Genomic DNA, 15,133 nt, shown 5'->3' on the forward strand with positions numbered 1-15,133 from the left:
ATATGACGGGTGTTATTATTATATAGTTATAGGGTGTGAGGTGATATGACGGGTGTTATTATTATATAGTTATGGGGTGTGGGGTGATATGACGGGTGTTATTATTATATAGTTATAGGGTGTGGGGTGATATGACGGGTGTTATTATTATATAGTTATAGGGTGTGGGGTGATATGACGGGTGTTATTATTATATAGTTATAGGGTGTGAGGTGATATGACGGGTGTTATTATTATATAGTTATAGGGTGTGGGGTGATATGACGGGTGTTATTATTATATAGTTATAGGGTGTGGGGTGATATGACGGGTGTTATTATTATATAGTTATAGGGTGTGAGGTGATATGACGGGTGTTATTATTATATAGTTATAGGGTGTGGGGTGATATGACGGGTGTTATTATTATATAGTTATAGGGTGTGGGATGATATGACGGGTGTTATTATTATATAGTTATAGGGTGTGGGATGATATGACGGGTGTTATTATTATATAGTTATAGGGTGTGGGGTGATATGACGGGTGTTATTATTATATAGTTATGGGGTGTGGGGTGATATGACGGGTGTTATTATTATATAGTTATAGGGTGTGGGGTGATATGACGGGTGTTATTATTATATAGTTATAGGGTGTGGGGTGATGTGACGGGTGTTATTATTATATAGTTATAGGGTGTGGGGTGATGTGACGGGTGTTATTATTATATAGTTATAGGGTGTGAGGTGATATGACGGGTGTTATTATTATATAGTTATGGGGTGTGGGGTGATATGACGGGTGTTATTATTATATAGTTATAGGGTGTGGGGTGATATGACGGGTGTTATTATTATATAGTTATAGGGTGTGGGGTGATATGACGGGTGTTATTATTATATAGTTATAGGGTGTGGGGTGATATGACGGGTGTTATTATTATATAGTTATAGGGTGTGGGGTGATATGACGGGTGTTATTATTATATAGTTATAGGGTGTGAGGTGATATGACGGGTGTTATTATTATATAGTTATAGGGTGTGAGGTGATATGACGGGTGTTATTATATAGTTATAGGGTGTGGGATGATATGACGGGTGTTATTATTATATAGTTATAGGGTGTGGGGTGATATGACGGGTGTTATTATTATATAGTTATAGGGTGTGAGGTGATATGACGGGTGTTATTATTATATAGTTATGGGGTGTGGGGTGATATGACGGGTGTTATTATTATATAGTTATAGGGTGTGGGGTGATATGACGGGTGTTATTATTATATAGTTATAGGGTGTGGGGTGATATGACGGGTGTTATTATTATATAGTTATAGGGTGTGGGGTGATGTGACGGGTGTTATTATTATATAGTTATAGGGTGTGGGGTGATGTGACGGGTGTTATTATTATATAGTTATAGGGTGTGGGGTGATATAACGGGTGTTATTATTATATAGTTATAGGGTGTGGGGTGATATGACGGGTGTTATTATTATATAGTTATGGGGTGTGGGGTGATATGACGGGTGTTATTATTATATAGTTATAGGGTGTGGGGTGATATGACGGGTGTTATTATTATATAGTTATAGGGTGTGGGGTGATATGACGGGTGTTATTATTATATAGTTATAGGGTGTGGGGTGATATGACGGGTGTTATTATTATATAGTTATAGGGTGTGGGGTGATATGACGGGTGTTATTATTATATAGTTATAGGGTGTGGGGTGATGTGACGGGTGTTGTTATTATTATTATATAGTTATAGGGTGTGGGGTGATATGACGGGTGTTATTATTATATAGTTATGGGGTGTGGGGTGATATGACGGGTGTTATTATTATATAGTTATAGGGTGTGAGGTGATATGACGGGTGTTATTATTATATAGTTATAGGGTGTGGGGTGATGTGACGGGTGTTGTTATTATTATTATATAGTTATAGGGTGTGGGGTGATATGACGGGTGTTATTATTATATAGTTATAGGGTGTGAGGTGATATGACGGGTGTTATTATTATATAGTTATAGGGTGTGGGGTGATGTGACGGGTGTTGTTATTATTATTATATAGTTATAGGGTGTGGGGTGATATGACGGGTGTTATTATTATATAGTTATAGGGTGTGGGGTGATGTGACGGGTGTTGTTATTATTATTATATAGTTATAGGGTGTGGGGTGATATGACGGGTGTTATTATTATATAGTTATGGGGTGTGGGGTGATATGACGGGTGTTATTATTATATAGTTATATAATATCTCTCTCGCAGACTATCTGTATGAGGGTCGGGGTTGGCAGGACGGGCAGGTTTTCTATGCGAGGGTCGGGGTTGGCAGGACGGGCAGGTTTTCTCTGTGAGGGTCGGGGTTGGCAGGACGGGCAGGTTTTCTATGCGAGGGTCGGGGTTGGCAGGAGGGGCAGGTTTTCCCTACGATGGTCGGGGTTGCAGGACGGGCAGGACGTGCCGGAGTAATTATTGTGCCCCTTCTGCTGATGACCAGACGTGGCGGGTGACCATCCTGATATCAGCTGCAATGTCGGACACACCAAATACATCATCTTCACCTTCTCTTCTCCTGACGTCTCCGGCAACTTTTTTTTTTTTTACAAAAAGGAGTAAATGCCGTTATTATTATTATTATTATATTGTTTTTTGTGCTCGCCTTGTCCCGGTGACCGAGGACCAGCAGTCGCTCACACCTGGAGCTCCGCGTTTTTGCTGATATGTCCGTTCATTTCTCTTAGTGATCAGTAGAATGAGGGAGAAGAAGACTTGTCTGCCACGAGAAGCAGGAGGTAACGGAGATGAGGACGGTGAAGCCAGAGTGAGACCACGATACGTCCACGCCTAACTTCAGAGGTGACAGCAAATAAGTAAATATATAATCATATATAACGACCGCATTGCTGGACTTCATACAACATTTTTTTTGAGTTTGTGTGGTCCTGGCCTCTCTGGAGGGACACAGTGCCTGACGTGGAGCCAGCAGAGGGGACAGCAGCTTTCATATAACCGCACCGCAACATGGCATCACCTGAAATGGGCTGAATGTGGCAAATATACAGAATAAGATCACCACAGTATATTTACCTTAAAGAATATGTCCTTTAAGTAATAATCCGGTGTTATATCCAGAGCTGCACTCACTATTCTGCTGGTGGAGTCACTGTGTACATACATTACATTACTTATCCTGTACTGATCCTGAGTTATATCCTGTATTATACTCCAGAGCTGCACTCACTATTCTGCTGGTGGAGTCACTGTGTACGTACATTACTTATCCTGTACTGATCCTGAGTTATATCCTGTATTATACTCCAGAGCTGCACTCACTATTCTGCTGGTGGAGTCACTGTGTACATACATTACATTACTTATCCTGTACTGATCCTGAGTTACATCCTGTATTATACTCCGGAGCTGCACTCACTATTCTGCTGGTGGAGTCACTGTGTACATACATTATATTACTTATCCTGTACTGATCCTGAGTTACATGCTGTATTATACTCCAGAGCTGCACTCACTATTCTGCTGGTGGAGTCGCTGTGTACATACATTACATTACTTATCCTGTACTGATCCTGAGTTATATCCTGTATTATACTCCAGAGCTGCACTCACTATTCTGCTGGTGGAGTCACTGTGTACATACATTACATTACTTATCCTGTACTGATCCTGAGTTACATCCTGTATTATACTACAGAGCTGCACTCACTATTCTGCTGGTGGAGTCACTGTGTACATACATTACATTACTTATCCTGTACTGATCCTGAGTTACATCCTGTATTATACTCCAGAGCTGCACTCACTATTCTGCTGGTGGAGTCACTGTGTACATACATTACATTACTTATCCTGTACTGATCCTGAGTTATATCCTGTATTATACTCCAGAGCTGCACTCACTATTCTGCTGGTGGTGTCACTGTGTACATACATTACATTACTTATCCTGTACTGATCCTGAGTTACATCCTGTATTATACTCCAGAGCTGCACTCACTATTCTGCTGGTGGAGTCGCTGTGTACATACATTACATTACTTATCCTGTACTGATCCTGAGTTATATCCTGTATTAATCTCCAGAGCTGCACTCACTATTCTGCTGGTTCAGTCACTGTGTACATACATTACATTACTTATCCTGTACTGATCCTGAGTTACATCCTGTATTATACTCCAGAGCTGCACTCACTATTCTGCTGGTGGAGTCACTGTGTACATACATTACATTACTTATCCTGTACTGATCCTGAGTTACATCCTGTATTATACTCCAGAGCTGCACTCACTGTTCTGCTGGTGGAGTCACTGTGTACATACATTACATTACTTATCCTGTACTGATCCTGAGTTACATCCTGTATTATACTCCAGAGCTGCACTCACTATTCTGCTGGTGGAGTCACTGTGTACATACATTACATTACTTATCCTGTACTGATCCTGAGTTATATCCTGTATTATACTCCAGAGCTGCACTCACTATTCTGCTGGTGGAGTCACTGTCTACATACATTACATTATTTATCCTGTACTGATCCTGAGTTATATCCTGTATTATACTCCAGAGCTGCACTCACTATTCTGCTGGTGGAGTCACTGTGTACATACATTATATTACTTATCCTGTACTGATTCTGAGTTATATCCTGTATTATACTACAGAGCTGCACTCACTATTCTGCTGGTGGAGTCACTGTATACATACATTACATTACTTATCCTGTACTGATCCTGAGTTACATCCTGTATTATACTCCACAGCTGCACTCACTATTCTGCTTGTGGAGTCACTGTGTACCTACATTACATTACTTATCCTGTACTGATCCTGAGTTACATCCTGTATTATACTCCAGAGCTGTACTCACTATTCTGCTGGTGGGGTCACTGTGTACATACATTATATTACTTATCCTGTACTGATCCTGAGTTACATCTTGTATTATACTCCAGAGCTGCACTCACTATTCTGCTGGTGGAGTCACTGTGTACATACATTATATTACTTATCCTGTACTGATCCTGAGTTACATCTTGTATTATACTCCAGAGCTGCACTCACTATTCTGCTGGTGGAGTCACTGTGTACATACATTACATTACTTATCCTGTACTGATCCTGAGTTATATCCTGTATTATACTCCAGAGCTGCACTCACTATTCTGCTGGTGGAGTCACTGTGTACATACATTACTTATCCTGTACTGATCCTGAGTTATATCCTGCATTATACTCCAGAGCTGCACTCACTATTCTGCTGGTGGAGTCACTGTGTACATACATTACATTACTTATCCTGTACTGATCCTGAGTTATATCCTGTATTATACTCCAGAGCTGCACTCACTATTCTGCTGGTGGAGTCACTGTGTACATACATTACTTATCCTGTACTGATCCTGAGTTATATCCTGTATTATACTCCAGAGCTGCACTCACTATTCTGCTGGTGGAGTCACTGTGTACATACATTACATTACTTATCCTGTACTGATCCTGAGTTATATCCTGTATTAGAAAAACAAGGAGGACCCCTAGTGGTTGGCAGGGATATATTAACAATAAAGAATAGAGTGCCTAGGCACAGAGTCCCAATTTCCCAACCACCATAGGAATAGTATCAGTTAAAATGTAACTTTTATTAATGTATCAAATGGAGACAAACAACAGACAAGCAAGAGTTAAAATTGTGTTCAAAAGACGGCCAGTGTGAGTCACAGAGAGTAGAACAAATGTATGCAGCACATCGCTGTGCACTGTGTGAGAGACTGATTCGGCAGCTGCAGACTGCCGTAACAAGAAAACAGTCCCACACTAGTAGAAGGGATCACTGGACCGTCAGTGAATGTTAAAATGGCGAAAGCCCCCCCGACATGTTTCGCTGCACAAGCAGCGTCCTCAGGGGATAATTCGGGGCTAATGAGCGCGCGTTCGACTTCCTGCTCCTCATATAGACTAGTGCTCATTACGTGCAATAGCATCATCTCCATCTACCGCCAATCACACAGTCCCATACGACGAGCCTCCATGCTGCATGAATGACATGGTCAGTAACCAATCAGACGCTAGACCTGCGTCCAATCAACACGCGTGTCGCGCGCACGCGTGTATAGTTCCAAATAAATGATTGTCATATCGCGGGTGCCCTGCATGTAAGGTGAATGACACCATAGATAGCCAATGAGATGCCGTGAATCAAGGTCCAATCAACGCATGCATAACGCGCATGCGTATAGTAGTCAAGGCCGGTGATTGTAATACTGCCGAGATCTTCCATTCATATCATAAGTGAGGAAGATAGTGAGGGACTGTATTATGACAGGGCAAAGCAATCAATAGGATTGGAAACAAGAGGGCTATAGCATCAATAAAGGGAGGACGTAAATGCAGCTATTCACCACCATATAGGAGTTATCAATGGGCATAGACAGAGCACATATGTCAATAGAAATAGCGGGCAGAGGCACGGAGAGAGCAGGAATAAAAACTTAGGTTGTCTGTCATATTAGTGACATCAAGACGGTGACACTGTAAATGCTTAATAAGCACTATATAGTATAAATGGTTATACGTCAGCAATTCATTATGATTCAGAATTAGTGTATTGTAAACTGTCAATCTGACAGCGATATCATGCTGTAAAAGTATATCTCTGTAAATAGGCATATTTCTATATTTCTATAAGAAGGCCATAAAGGTGAAACCTTCATTTAGACCATTGGGGCTGAGGGAGTTCAGCCTATATATCCAGCGGGCTTCTTCCTGTAAAAGCCTCCTGTCTAGGTTCCCAGCCCTAGGACACAATTTTACCTGGGTGATGCCCCAAAATTGGAGGACCTTAGGATCGCCCTCATGGAAGGATCTCACATGTCTAGAGAGGGAAGTGTCCTCTTTCATGTTTATGGAACTGACATGTCTCGAGATCCTTCTCCTAAGTTGTTGGATGGTCTTGCCAACATATAATTTGGGGCAAGGGCATCTAGCGGCATAAACAACGCCACTACTCTGACAATTAATGAAATGTCTGATGGTACAGTTATGACCGTCTAGGGTGTTGGTGAAATGCTTAATCTTGGGCATATATGTACAGAAGGAACATTTACCACAAGGAAAAGAACCCACAGTAGGAGACGACAGCCACGTATCACGAGGGACAGTAGGTCTCGAATAGTGACTCCGTGTAAGGAATTCACGAAGGTTCCTACCACGTCGATAGGTGATGCTTGGAGTATTTGGGATGACATCTGTTAAATCTGGATCCGACTGTAGAATTGCCCAGTGCTTCATTAGGATATTGGAGATCTGAGAGGAACATACATCGAAGTTCCCTATACATCTAATGGTGGAATTGTCATGTTTTTCCACTATATTAGTTTTCTTTCCATAGAGTAGTTCTTCTCTTGGGGTAGCTCTAGCTCTTGCATAAGCTCGATGTAGGGTTTTCTTAGGGTAACCTCTTGCCAAAAATTTGTGAAAAAGGGCATCACACTCCAGCTTAAAAGTGTGTTCCTCAGAGCAATTTCTTCTAGCCCTAAGGTATTGTCCGATTAGTATTCCCTTCTTGAGAGATGGTGGATGAAAGCTACCATAATGTAGAAAACCATTGGTAGCGGTCTCTTTTCTAAAAATGTTAGTGTGGACTCCACCACCAGAATCCAGAGAGATCTGAAGATCAAGGAAATCAATGGTGTTTTTGTTAATGTGGGGAGTGAATTTCATACCGATGTCATTGTGGTTAAGTATATCCATGAAATCAAGAAAAAGTGTAGTGTCACCATCCCAGAAAATAAGTATATCATCGATATACCTCCCCCAGAATAGTATGTGACATGTGAAAAAAAGTAAGTCCTCATTAAAAATTAAAGTGTCTTCCCACCACCCCAAAAATAAATTTGCATAGGTGGGTGCGCAAACTGTGCCCATAGCAGTACCTTTAACCTGATGGTAAAATTTACCATCAAATAAAAAATAATTATGAGTGAGTAGAAATTTGAGAAGAGAAAGTATCAAAGTGTTATGTGCCTGAAATTGTATCCCTTTAGTGTTCAAAAAATATTGTACCGCTTTCAAACCCAAATCGTGCTTAATATTGGTGTAAAGTGATTCTACGTCAATAGTGGCAACTAAAGTAGTGTCAGTGACATTGATCCCCTGGATTCTGGTGAGGGTGTCCTTGAGGGACACAAAGGACACCCTCACCAGAATCCAGGGGATCAATGTCACTGACACTACTTTAGTTGCCACTATTGACGTAGAATCACTTTACACCAATATTAAGCACGATTTGGGTTTGAAAGCGGTACAATATTTTTTGAACACTAAAGGGATACAATTTCAGGCACATAACACTTTGATACTTTCTCTTCTCAAATTTCTACTCACTCATAATTATTTTTTATTTGATGGTAAATTTTACCATCAGGTTAAAGGTACTGCTATGGGCACAGTTTGCGCACCCACCTATGCAAATTTATTTTTGGGGTGGTGGGAAGACACTTTAATTTTTAATGAGGACTTACTTTTTTTCACATGTCACATACTATTCTGGGGGAGGTATATCGATGATATACTTATTTTCTGGGATGGTGACACTACACTTTTTCTTGATTTCATGGATATACTTAACCACAATGACATCGGTATGAAATTCACTCCCCACATTAACAAAAACACCATTGATTTCCTTGATCTTCAGATCTCTCTGGATTCTGGTGGTGGAGTCCACACTAACATTTTTAGAAAAGAGACCGCTACCAATGGTTTTCTACATTATGGTAGCTTTCATCCACCATCTCTCAAGAAGGGAATACTAATCGGACAATACCTTAGGGCTAGAAGAAATTGCTCTGAGGAACACACTTTTAAGCTGGAGTGTGATGCCCTTTTTCACAAATTTTTGGCAAGAGGTTACCCTAAGAAAACCCTACATCGAGCTTCTGCAAGAGCTAGAGCTACCCCAAGAGAAGAACTACTCTATGGAAAGAAAACTAATATAGTGGAAAAACATGACAATTCCACCATTAGATGTATAGGGAACTTCGATGTATGTTCCTCTCAGATCTCCAATATCCTAATGAAGCACTGGGCAATTCTACAGTCGGATCCAGATTTAACAGATGTCATCCCAAATACTCCAAGCATCACCTATCGACGTGGTAGGAACCTTCGTGAATTCCTTACACGGAGTCACTATTCGAGACCTACTGTCCCTCGTGATACGTGGCTGTCGTCTCCTACTGTGGGTTCTTTTCCTTGTGGTAAATGTTCCTTCTGTACATATATGCCCAAGATTAAGCATTTCACCAACACCCTAGACGGTCATAACTTTACCATCAGACATTTCATTAATTGTCAGAGTAGTGGCGTTGTTTATGCCGCTAGATGCCCTTGCCCCAAATTATATGTTGGCAAGACCATCCAACAACTTAGGAGAAGGATCTCGAGACATGTCAGTTCCATAAACATGAAAGCGGACACTTCCCTCTCTAGACATGTGAGATCCTTCCATGAGGGCGATCCTAAGGTCCTCCAATTTTGGGGCATCACCCAGGTAAAATTGTGTCCTAGGGCTGGGAACCTAGACAGGAGGCTTTTACAGGAAGAAGCCCGCTGGATATATAGGCTGAACTCCCTCAGCCCCAATGGTCTAAATGAAGGTTTCACCTTTATGGCCTTCTTATAGAAATATAGAAATATGCCTATTTACAGAGATATACTTTTACAGCATGATATCGCTGTCAGATTGACAGTTTACAATACACTAATTCTGAATCATAATGAATTGCTGACGTATAACCATTTATACTATATAGTGCTTATTAAGCATTTACAGTGTCACCGTCTTGATGTCACTAATATGACAGACAACCTAAGTTTTTATTCCTGCTCTCTCCGTGCCTCTGCCCGCTATTTCTATTGACATATGTGCTCTGTCTATGCCCATTGATAACTCCTATATGGTGGTGAATAGCTGCATTTACGTCCTCCCTTTATTGATGCTATAGCCCTCTTGTTTCCAATCCTATTGATTGCTTTGCCCTGTCATAATACAGTCCCTCACTATCTTCCTCACTTATGATATGAATGGAAGATCTCGGCAGTATTACAATCACCGGCCTTGACTACTATACGCATGCGCGTTATGCATGCGTTGATTGGACCTTGATTCACGGCATCTCATTGGCTATCTATGGTGTCATTCACCTTACATGCAGGGCACCCGCGATATGACAATCATTTATTTGGAACTATACACGCGTGCGCGCGACACGCGTGTTGATTGGACGCAGGTCTAGCGTCTGATTGGTTACTGACCATGTCATTCATGCAGCATGGAGGCTCGTCGTATGGGACTGTGTGATTGGCGGTAGATGGAGATGATGCTATTGCACGTAATGAGCACTAGTCTATATGAGGAGCAGGAAGTCGAACGCGCGCTCATTAGCCCCGAATTATCCCCTGAGGACGCTGCTTGTGCAGCGAAACATGTCGGGGGGGGCTTTCGCCATTTTAACATTCACTGACGGTCCAGTGATCCCTTCTACTAGTGTGGGACTGTTTTCTTGTTACGGCAGTCTGCAGCTGCCGAATCAGTCTCTCACACAGTGCACAGCGATGTGCTGCATACATTTGTTCTACTCTCTGTGACTCACACTGGCCGTCTTTTGAACACAATTTTAACTCTTGCTTGTCTGTTGTTTGTCTCCATTTGATACATTAATAAAAGTTACATTTTAACTGATACTATTCCTATGGTGGTTGGGAAATTGGGACTCTGTGCCTAGGCACTCTATTCTTTATATCCTGTATTATACTCCAGAGCTGCACTCACTATTCTGCTGGTGGAGTCACTGTGTACATACATGACATTACTTATCCAGTACTGATCCTGAGTTACATCCTGTATTATACTCCAGAGCTGCACTCACTATTCTGCTGGTGGAGTCACTGTGTACATACATTACATTACTTATCCTGTACTGATCCTGAGTTACATCCTGTATTATACTCCAGAGCTGTACTCACTATTCTGCTGGTGGAGTCACTGTGTACATACATTACATTACTTATCCTGTACTGATCCTGAGTTATATCCTGTATTATACTCCAGAGCTGCACTCACTATTCTGCTGGTGCAGTCACTGTGTACATACATTACATTACTTATCCTGTACTGATCCTGAGTTATATCCTGTATTATACTCCAGAGCTGCACTCACTATTCTGCTGGTGGAGTCACTGTGTACATACATTACATTACTTATCCTGTACTGATCCTGAGTTATATCCTGTATTATACTCCAGAGCTGCACTCACTATTCTGCTGGTGCAGTCACTGTGTACATACATTACATTACTTATCCTGTACTGATCCTGAGTTACAGCCTGTATTATACTCCAGAGCTGCACTCACTATTCTGCTGGTGCAGTCACTGTGTACATACATTACATTACTTATCCTGTACTGGTCCTGAGTTACATCCTGTATTATACTCCAGAGCTGCATTCACTATTCTGCTGGTGGAGTCACTGTGTACATACATTATATTACTTATATATGCTGTGTTATACTCCGGAGCAGTGCTCACTATTCTAATAGTGCAGTTACAGGTACAGGAGTCTTTACCACCATAGTTTTATCTGGGTTGTTATGATCTTGTTATATAAAGTGTGGTAATTATTTTCGCCTGTCACTCATGTCCTCCACACTCTTCTCGTCCCGCAGTGATCAGTCTCTGGATGTCAGCATGCCGGAAATGACTCAGAATGCAAGTCCTAACAAAACTAAGCACAGGTAAGAGTGCCCCACAGTGGACGAGGCAGGTACTGCAGGGCATATTGGAGACCGTCACAGATTTCAGAGCCTGCGATGATCTTACTATTTTCTAGTCTAATCTCAAACCTGTGGATTTCCAGCTGCTGCAAAACTACAACTCCCAGCATGCTGGGCAGCAGCCCGTCAGCCACAGTCTGGCGATCATTTGTGCAGAGCTAAACTCCGTCTCATTAAGGGGTTTATCCTGATTCTGTGATATTATGCGATCCGTGTCCTATGTAATAACCATAGATTTCTAACACCTTTGTTTCCTGCACTAGGAAGAAAAACCGGGAGAGTCACAATGAGGGTAAGAGAGACGTCCGATTGGTTACAGGTTTTTCTTATGTTTTTGTCATTTAAAGGGGATTTTCACACCATGTAAAATGGTCCATATATCAATGATCAGACGTACGAGCGGCAGCCAAAGTTTAGTCATTACCGGAAGGGCAGCCATATTGGTTCTCCCTGCGATCTAGCTTCTTGTTACATTGTCAATGTCCGTCAGTAATTTCTGAGAAAATGAAAGGTGACGAGCAATATGGCTGCTCCGATGCGGGGGGGGGGGATGGTCTGGCTCACAATCGACTATCCAATTCAGCCCAAATGTGTTGGTTGAGGTCCCGGCTCCGTGTTACCACTCGAGGTCCTCCATAACAGGCTCCTCACCCCGGGTCTTTGTGGAGCTCGCTGTGTGTAGTGGGGTACAGTCATGATGGGACAGGGAAGAGCCGTACCCCCAAAAATGTTACCACAAAGTTGGAATCTACAATTGTGTGAAATGTTTTTGTATCCTGTGAACCAACGCCTCGCTGGAAATAAGAGTCCAAACCCTGAAAAACAGCCCAGACCATACCCCTCCCCCACCACGTTACAGTAGACACTATACAATCCGGTAGGTAGCGCTTTATTGGCCTGTGCCAAACCCAGATTCCTCCATCAGACTGCCAGATAGTGAGATGTGATTCATCCTTCCAGAGAACACGCTGCTCCAATCTAATTCTGGTGCTGTAGTCACTTCCAGAGGCGGTGTGGATCTCTGAAGTGAGTGATACACCAGAGGATAGGAAATTATTACACACCACAAGCTACAGCACTTGGCGACCCTGATCTGTGAGTGACGTGATCTACTGCTTCATGGCTGATGTTGCTCCTAGATGCCTCCACTTCAGAAAAATAACACTTACAGGTGACCGGAGCAGATAATAATAACAGAGGTGACTGGGGCAGATCTAGCAGATAATAATAGCACTTACAGGTGACCGGGGCAGATCTAGCAGATAATAATAACACTTACAGGTGACTGGGGCAGAGCTAGCAGATAATAATAATAATACATACAGGTGACAGGAGCAAATCTAGCAGATAATAGTAACACAGGTGACTGGCAGATCTAGCAGATAATAATAACACTTACAGGTGACTGGGGCAGAGCTAGCAGATAACACTTACAGGTGACCGGGGCAGATCTAGTAGATAACAATAACACTTACAGGTGACCAGGGCAGATCTAGCAGATAATAATAACACTTACAGGTGACCGGAGCAGATAATAATAACAGAGGTGACTGGGGCAGATCTAGCAGATAATAATAGCACTTACAGGTGACCGGGGCAGATCTAGCAGATAATAATAACACAGGTGACTGGGGCAGAGCTAGCAGATAATAATAATAATACATACAGGTGACAGGAGCAAATCTAGCAGATAATAGTAACACAGGTGACTGGCAGATCTAGCAGATAATAATAACACTTACAGGTGACTGGGGCAGAGCTAGCAGATAACACTTACAGGTGACCGGGGCAGATCTAGTAGATAACAATAACACTTACAGGTGACCAGGGCAGATCTAGCAGATAATAATAACACCTACAAGTGATGGGGACAGATCTATCAGATAATAATAACACTTACAGGTGACCGGGGCAGATCTAGTAGATAATAATATTACTTACAGGTGATTGGAGAAGATCCAGCAGATAATAATATTACTTTCAGGTGACTGGAGAAGATCTAGCAGATAATATTACTTACAGGTGGCAGGAGCAGATCTAACAGATAATGACACTTACAGGTGACTGGGGCAGATCAGATTAATTTCATGGACTGACTTGAGGTGAAGTTGGGATCCTATAACATTGCCACATGTGAAGTCACAAAGCTCCCAGTACGACCCACTACTAGCAATGTTTGTCTATGGAGATTACATGGCTGTGTGCTTGATTTTGTGCACCTACTGGTAATGGGAGAAGCTGAAACACCTGAACTCGGTTATCAGGAGGGGTCCACATACTTTTGGCCATATAGTGTAAATTCAGAAATGAATGGGCACAGAATGTCGGATCTATTGAAGTAAATCTATAAATAATGGTGTTCAGGGGGAGACGATCCCGCGGAAGTTTTGAGCAGGTTTCGTTCCTCCCTCCTCGGCGGCTTCTTCCCATCCATCCGTTTGTCTGGACTATTTGTGGCTCTGGAGCCGGTGACGCACGAGTTGTGGTGATTTGATGAACGTTCATTTCTATTTTCTTTTAGTGGAGAGACATCGGAAGAAGAAAATAAACTCTGGGATAAATCGGATCGGGGACGTCATCCCGTGTTCTGCAGCACTAAAGCAGGTAACGGCTCCATCTGTGGATGTTTAGGCCATAGAGGAAAAAATGGCCTCCTAACGTGGTTCGGTGATGACTGGGGCCCCCCCCCCGCTGACACCCCCGATTGTCATCAGGGGAGGCTGCCGACATGTCCGCAATTTCCTTGCGTTGTATGTGGTCGATTGAACTTAAACAATAAATCTTTTGCACCAACTCTTTGCTCTGGCCAATAGAGTGGGGTCCCAAGTTGGGACCCCCCGTCATCTATGAAGTTTATTGACCCGAGTGGAGAGCCCCTTTAAGGAATCCCCCGAAGGGATCTTCCATTGATGCCTTAGGATAATCACAGGGGGTCCGACTAGCAGAACGAAGAACGTCGCGGCCACTTCACTCATGGATTTCATTGCCCTTTCGTTCTCCTGATCGGTGGGCGTTGCGGAGTTCGGACCCCCACTGATCGTACCTTAATGGCCATTAATGTAAAATCCCAAAAGACCCCTTTTTTTTAATTTTATTTTTCATTTTTGTCGTCTTCAGAGCAAAAACATGATTCTGGATCAGGCTTTCAAGTACATCACCGAGCTGAAGCGTCAGAACGACGAGCTGCTACTAAACGGAGGAAACAAGGAGCAAGGTGAGACGGAGCGGATGATGGGGGTTTGAATCTTCACGTTTAATTTGGTTTGCCATTAATTCTCATAAATT

The 15,133-nt window shown here is 42.3% G+C and overlaps 1 protein-coding gene across 3 annotated transcripts in view; it reads left to right on the top strand.

Annotated features, from left to right (window-relative positions):
• Positions 1-15,133, top strand: part of USF3 (upstream transcription factor family member 3) — a 28,460-nt gene that overhangs the window by 5,583 nt on the left and 7,744 nt on the right. For 2 of the 3 annotated variants that reach the window (XM_075854696.1, XM_075854694.1), the window contains exons 2-6: positions 2,739-2,853; positions 11,741-11,809; positions 12,112-12,140; positions 14,370-14,452; positions 14,966-15,062. In XM_075854696.1, the coding sequence (XP_075710811.1) occupies positions 11,763-11,809; positions 12,112-12,140; positions 14,370-14,452; positions 14,966-15,062 (256 nt within the window). In that variant the 5' untranslated portion in view covers positions 2,739-2,853; positions 11,741-11,762. Of the gene's footprint in view, positions 1-2,738; positions 2,868-11,740; positions 11,810-12,111; positions 12,141-14,369; positions 14,453-14,965; positions 15,063-15,133 lie in introns of all 3 variants that reach the window. The other variant, XM_075854695.1, reaches the window with a different exon arrangement.

Source organism: Rhinoderma darwinii, chromosome 2, assembly GCF_050947455.1.
Source record: "Rhinoderma darwinii isolate aRhiDar2 chromosome 2, aRhiDar2.hap1, whole genome shotgun sequence".
In the NCBI taxonomy this organism is placed as follows: Eukaryota; Metazoa; Chordata; class Amphibia; order Anura; family Rhinodermatidae; genus Rhinoderma; species Rhinoderma darwinii.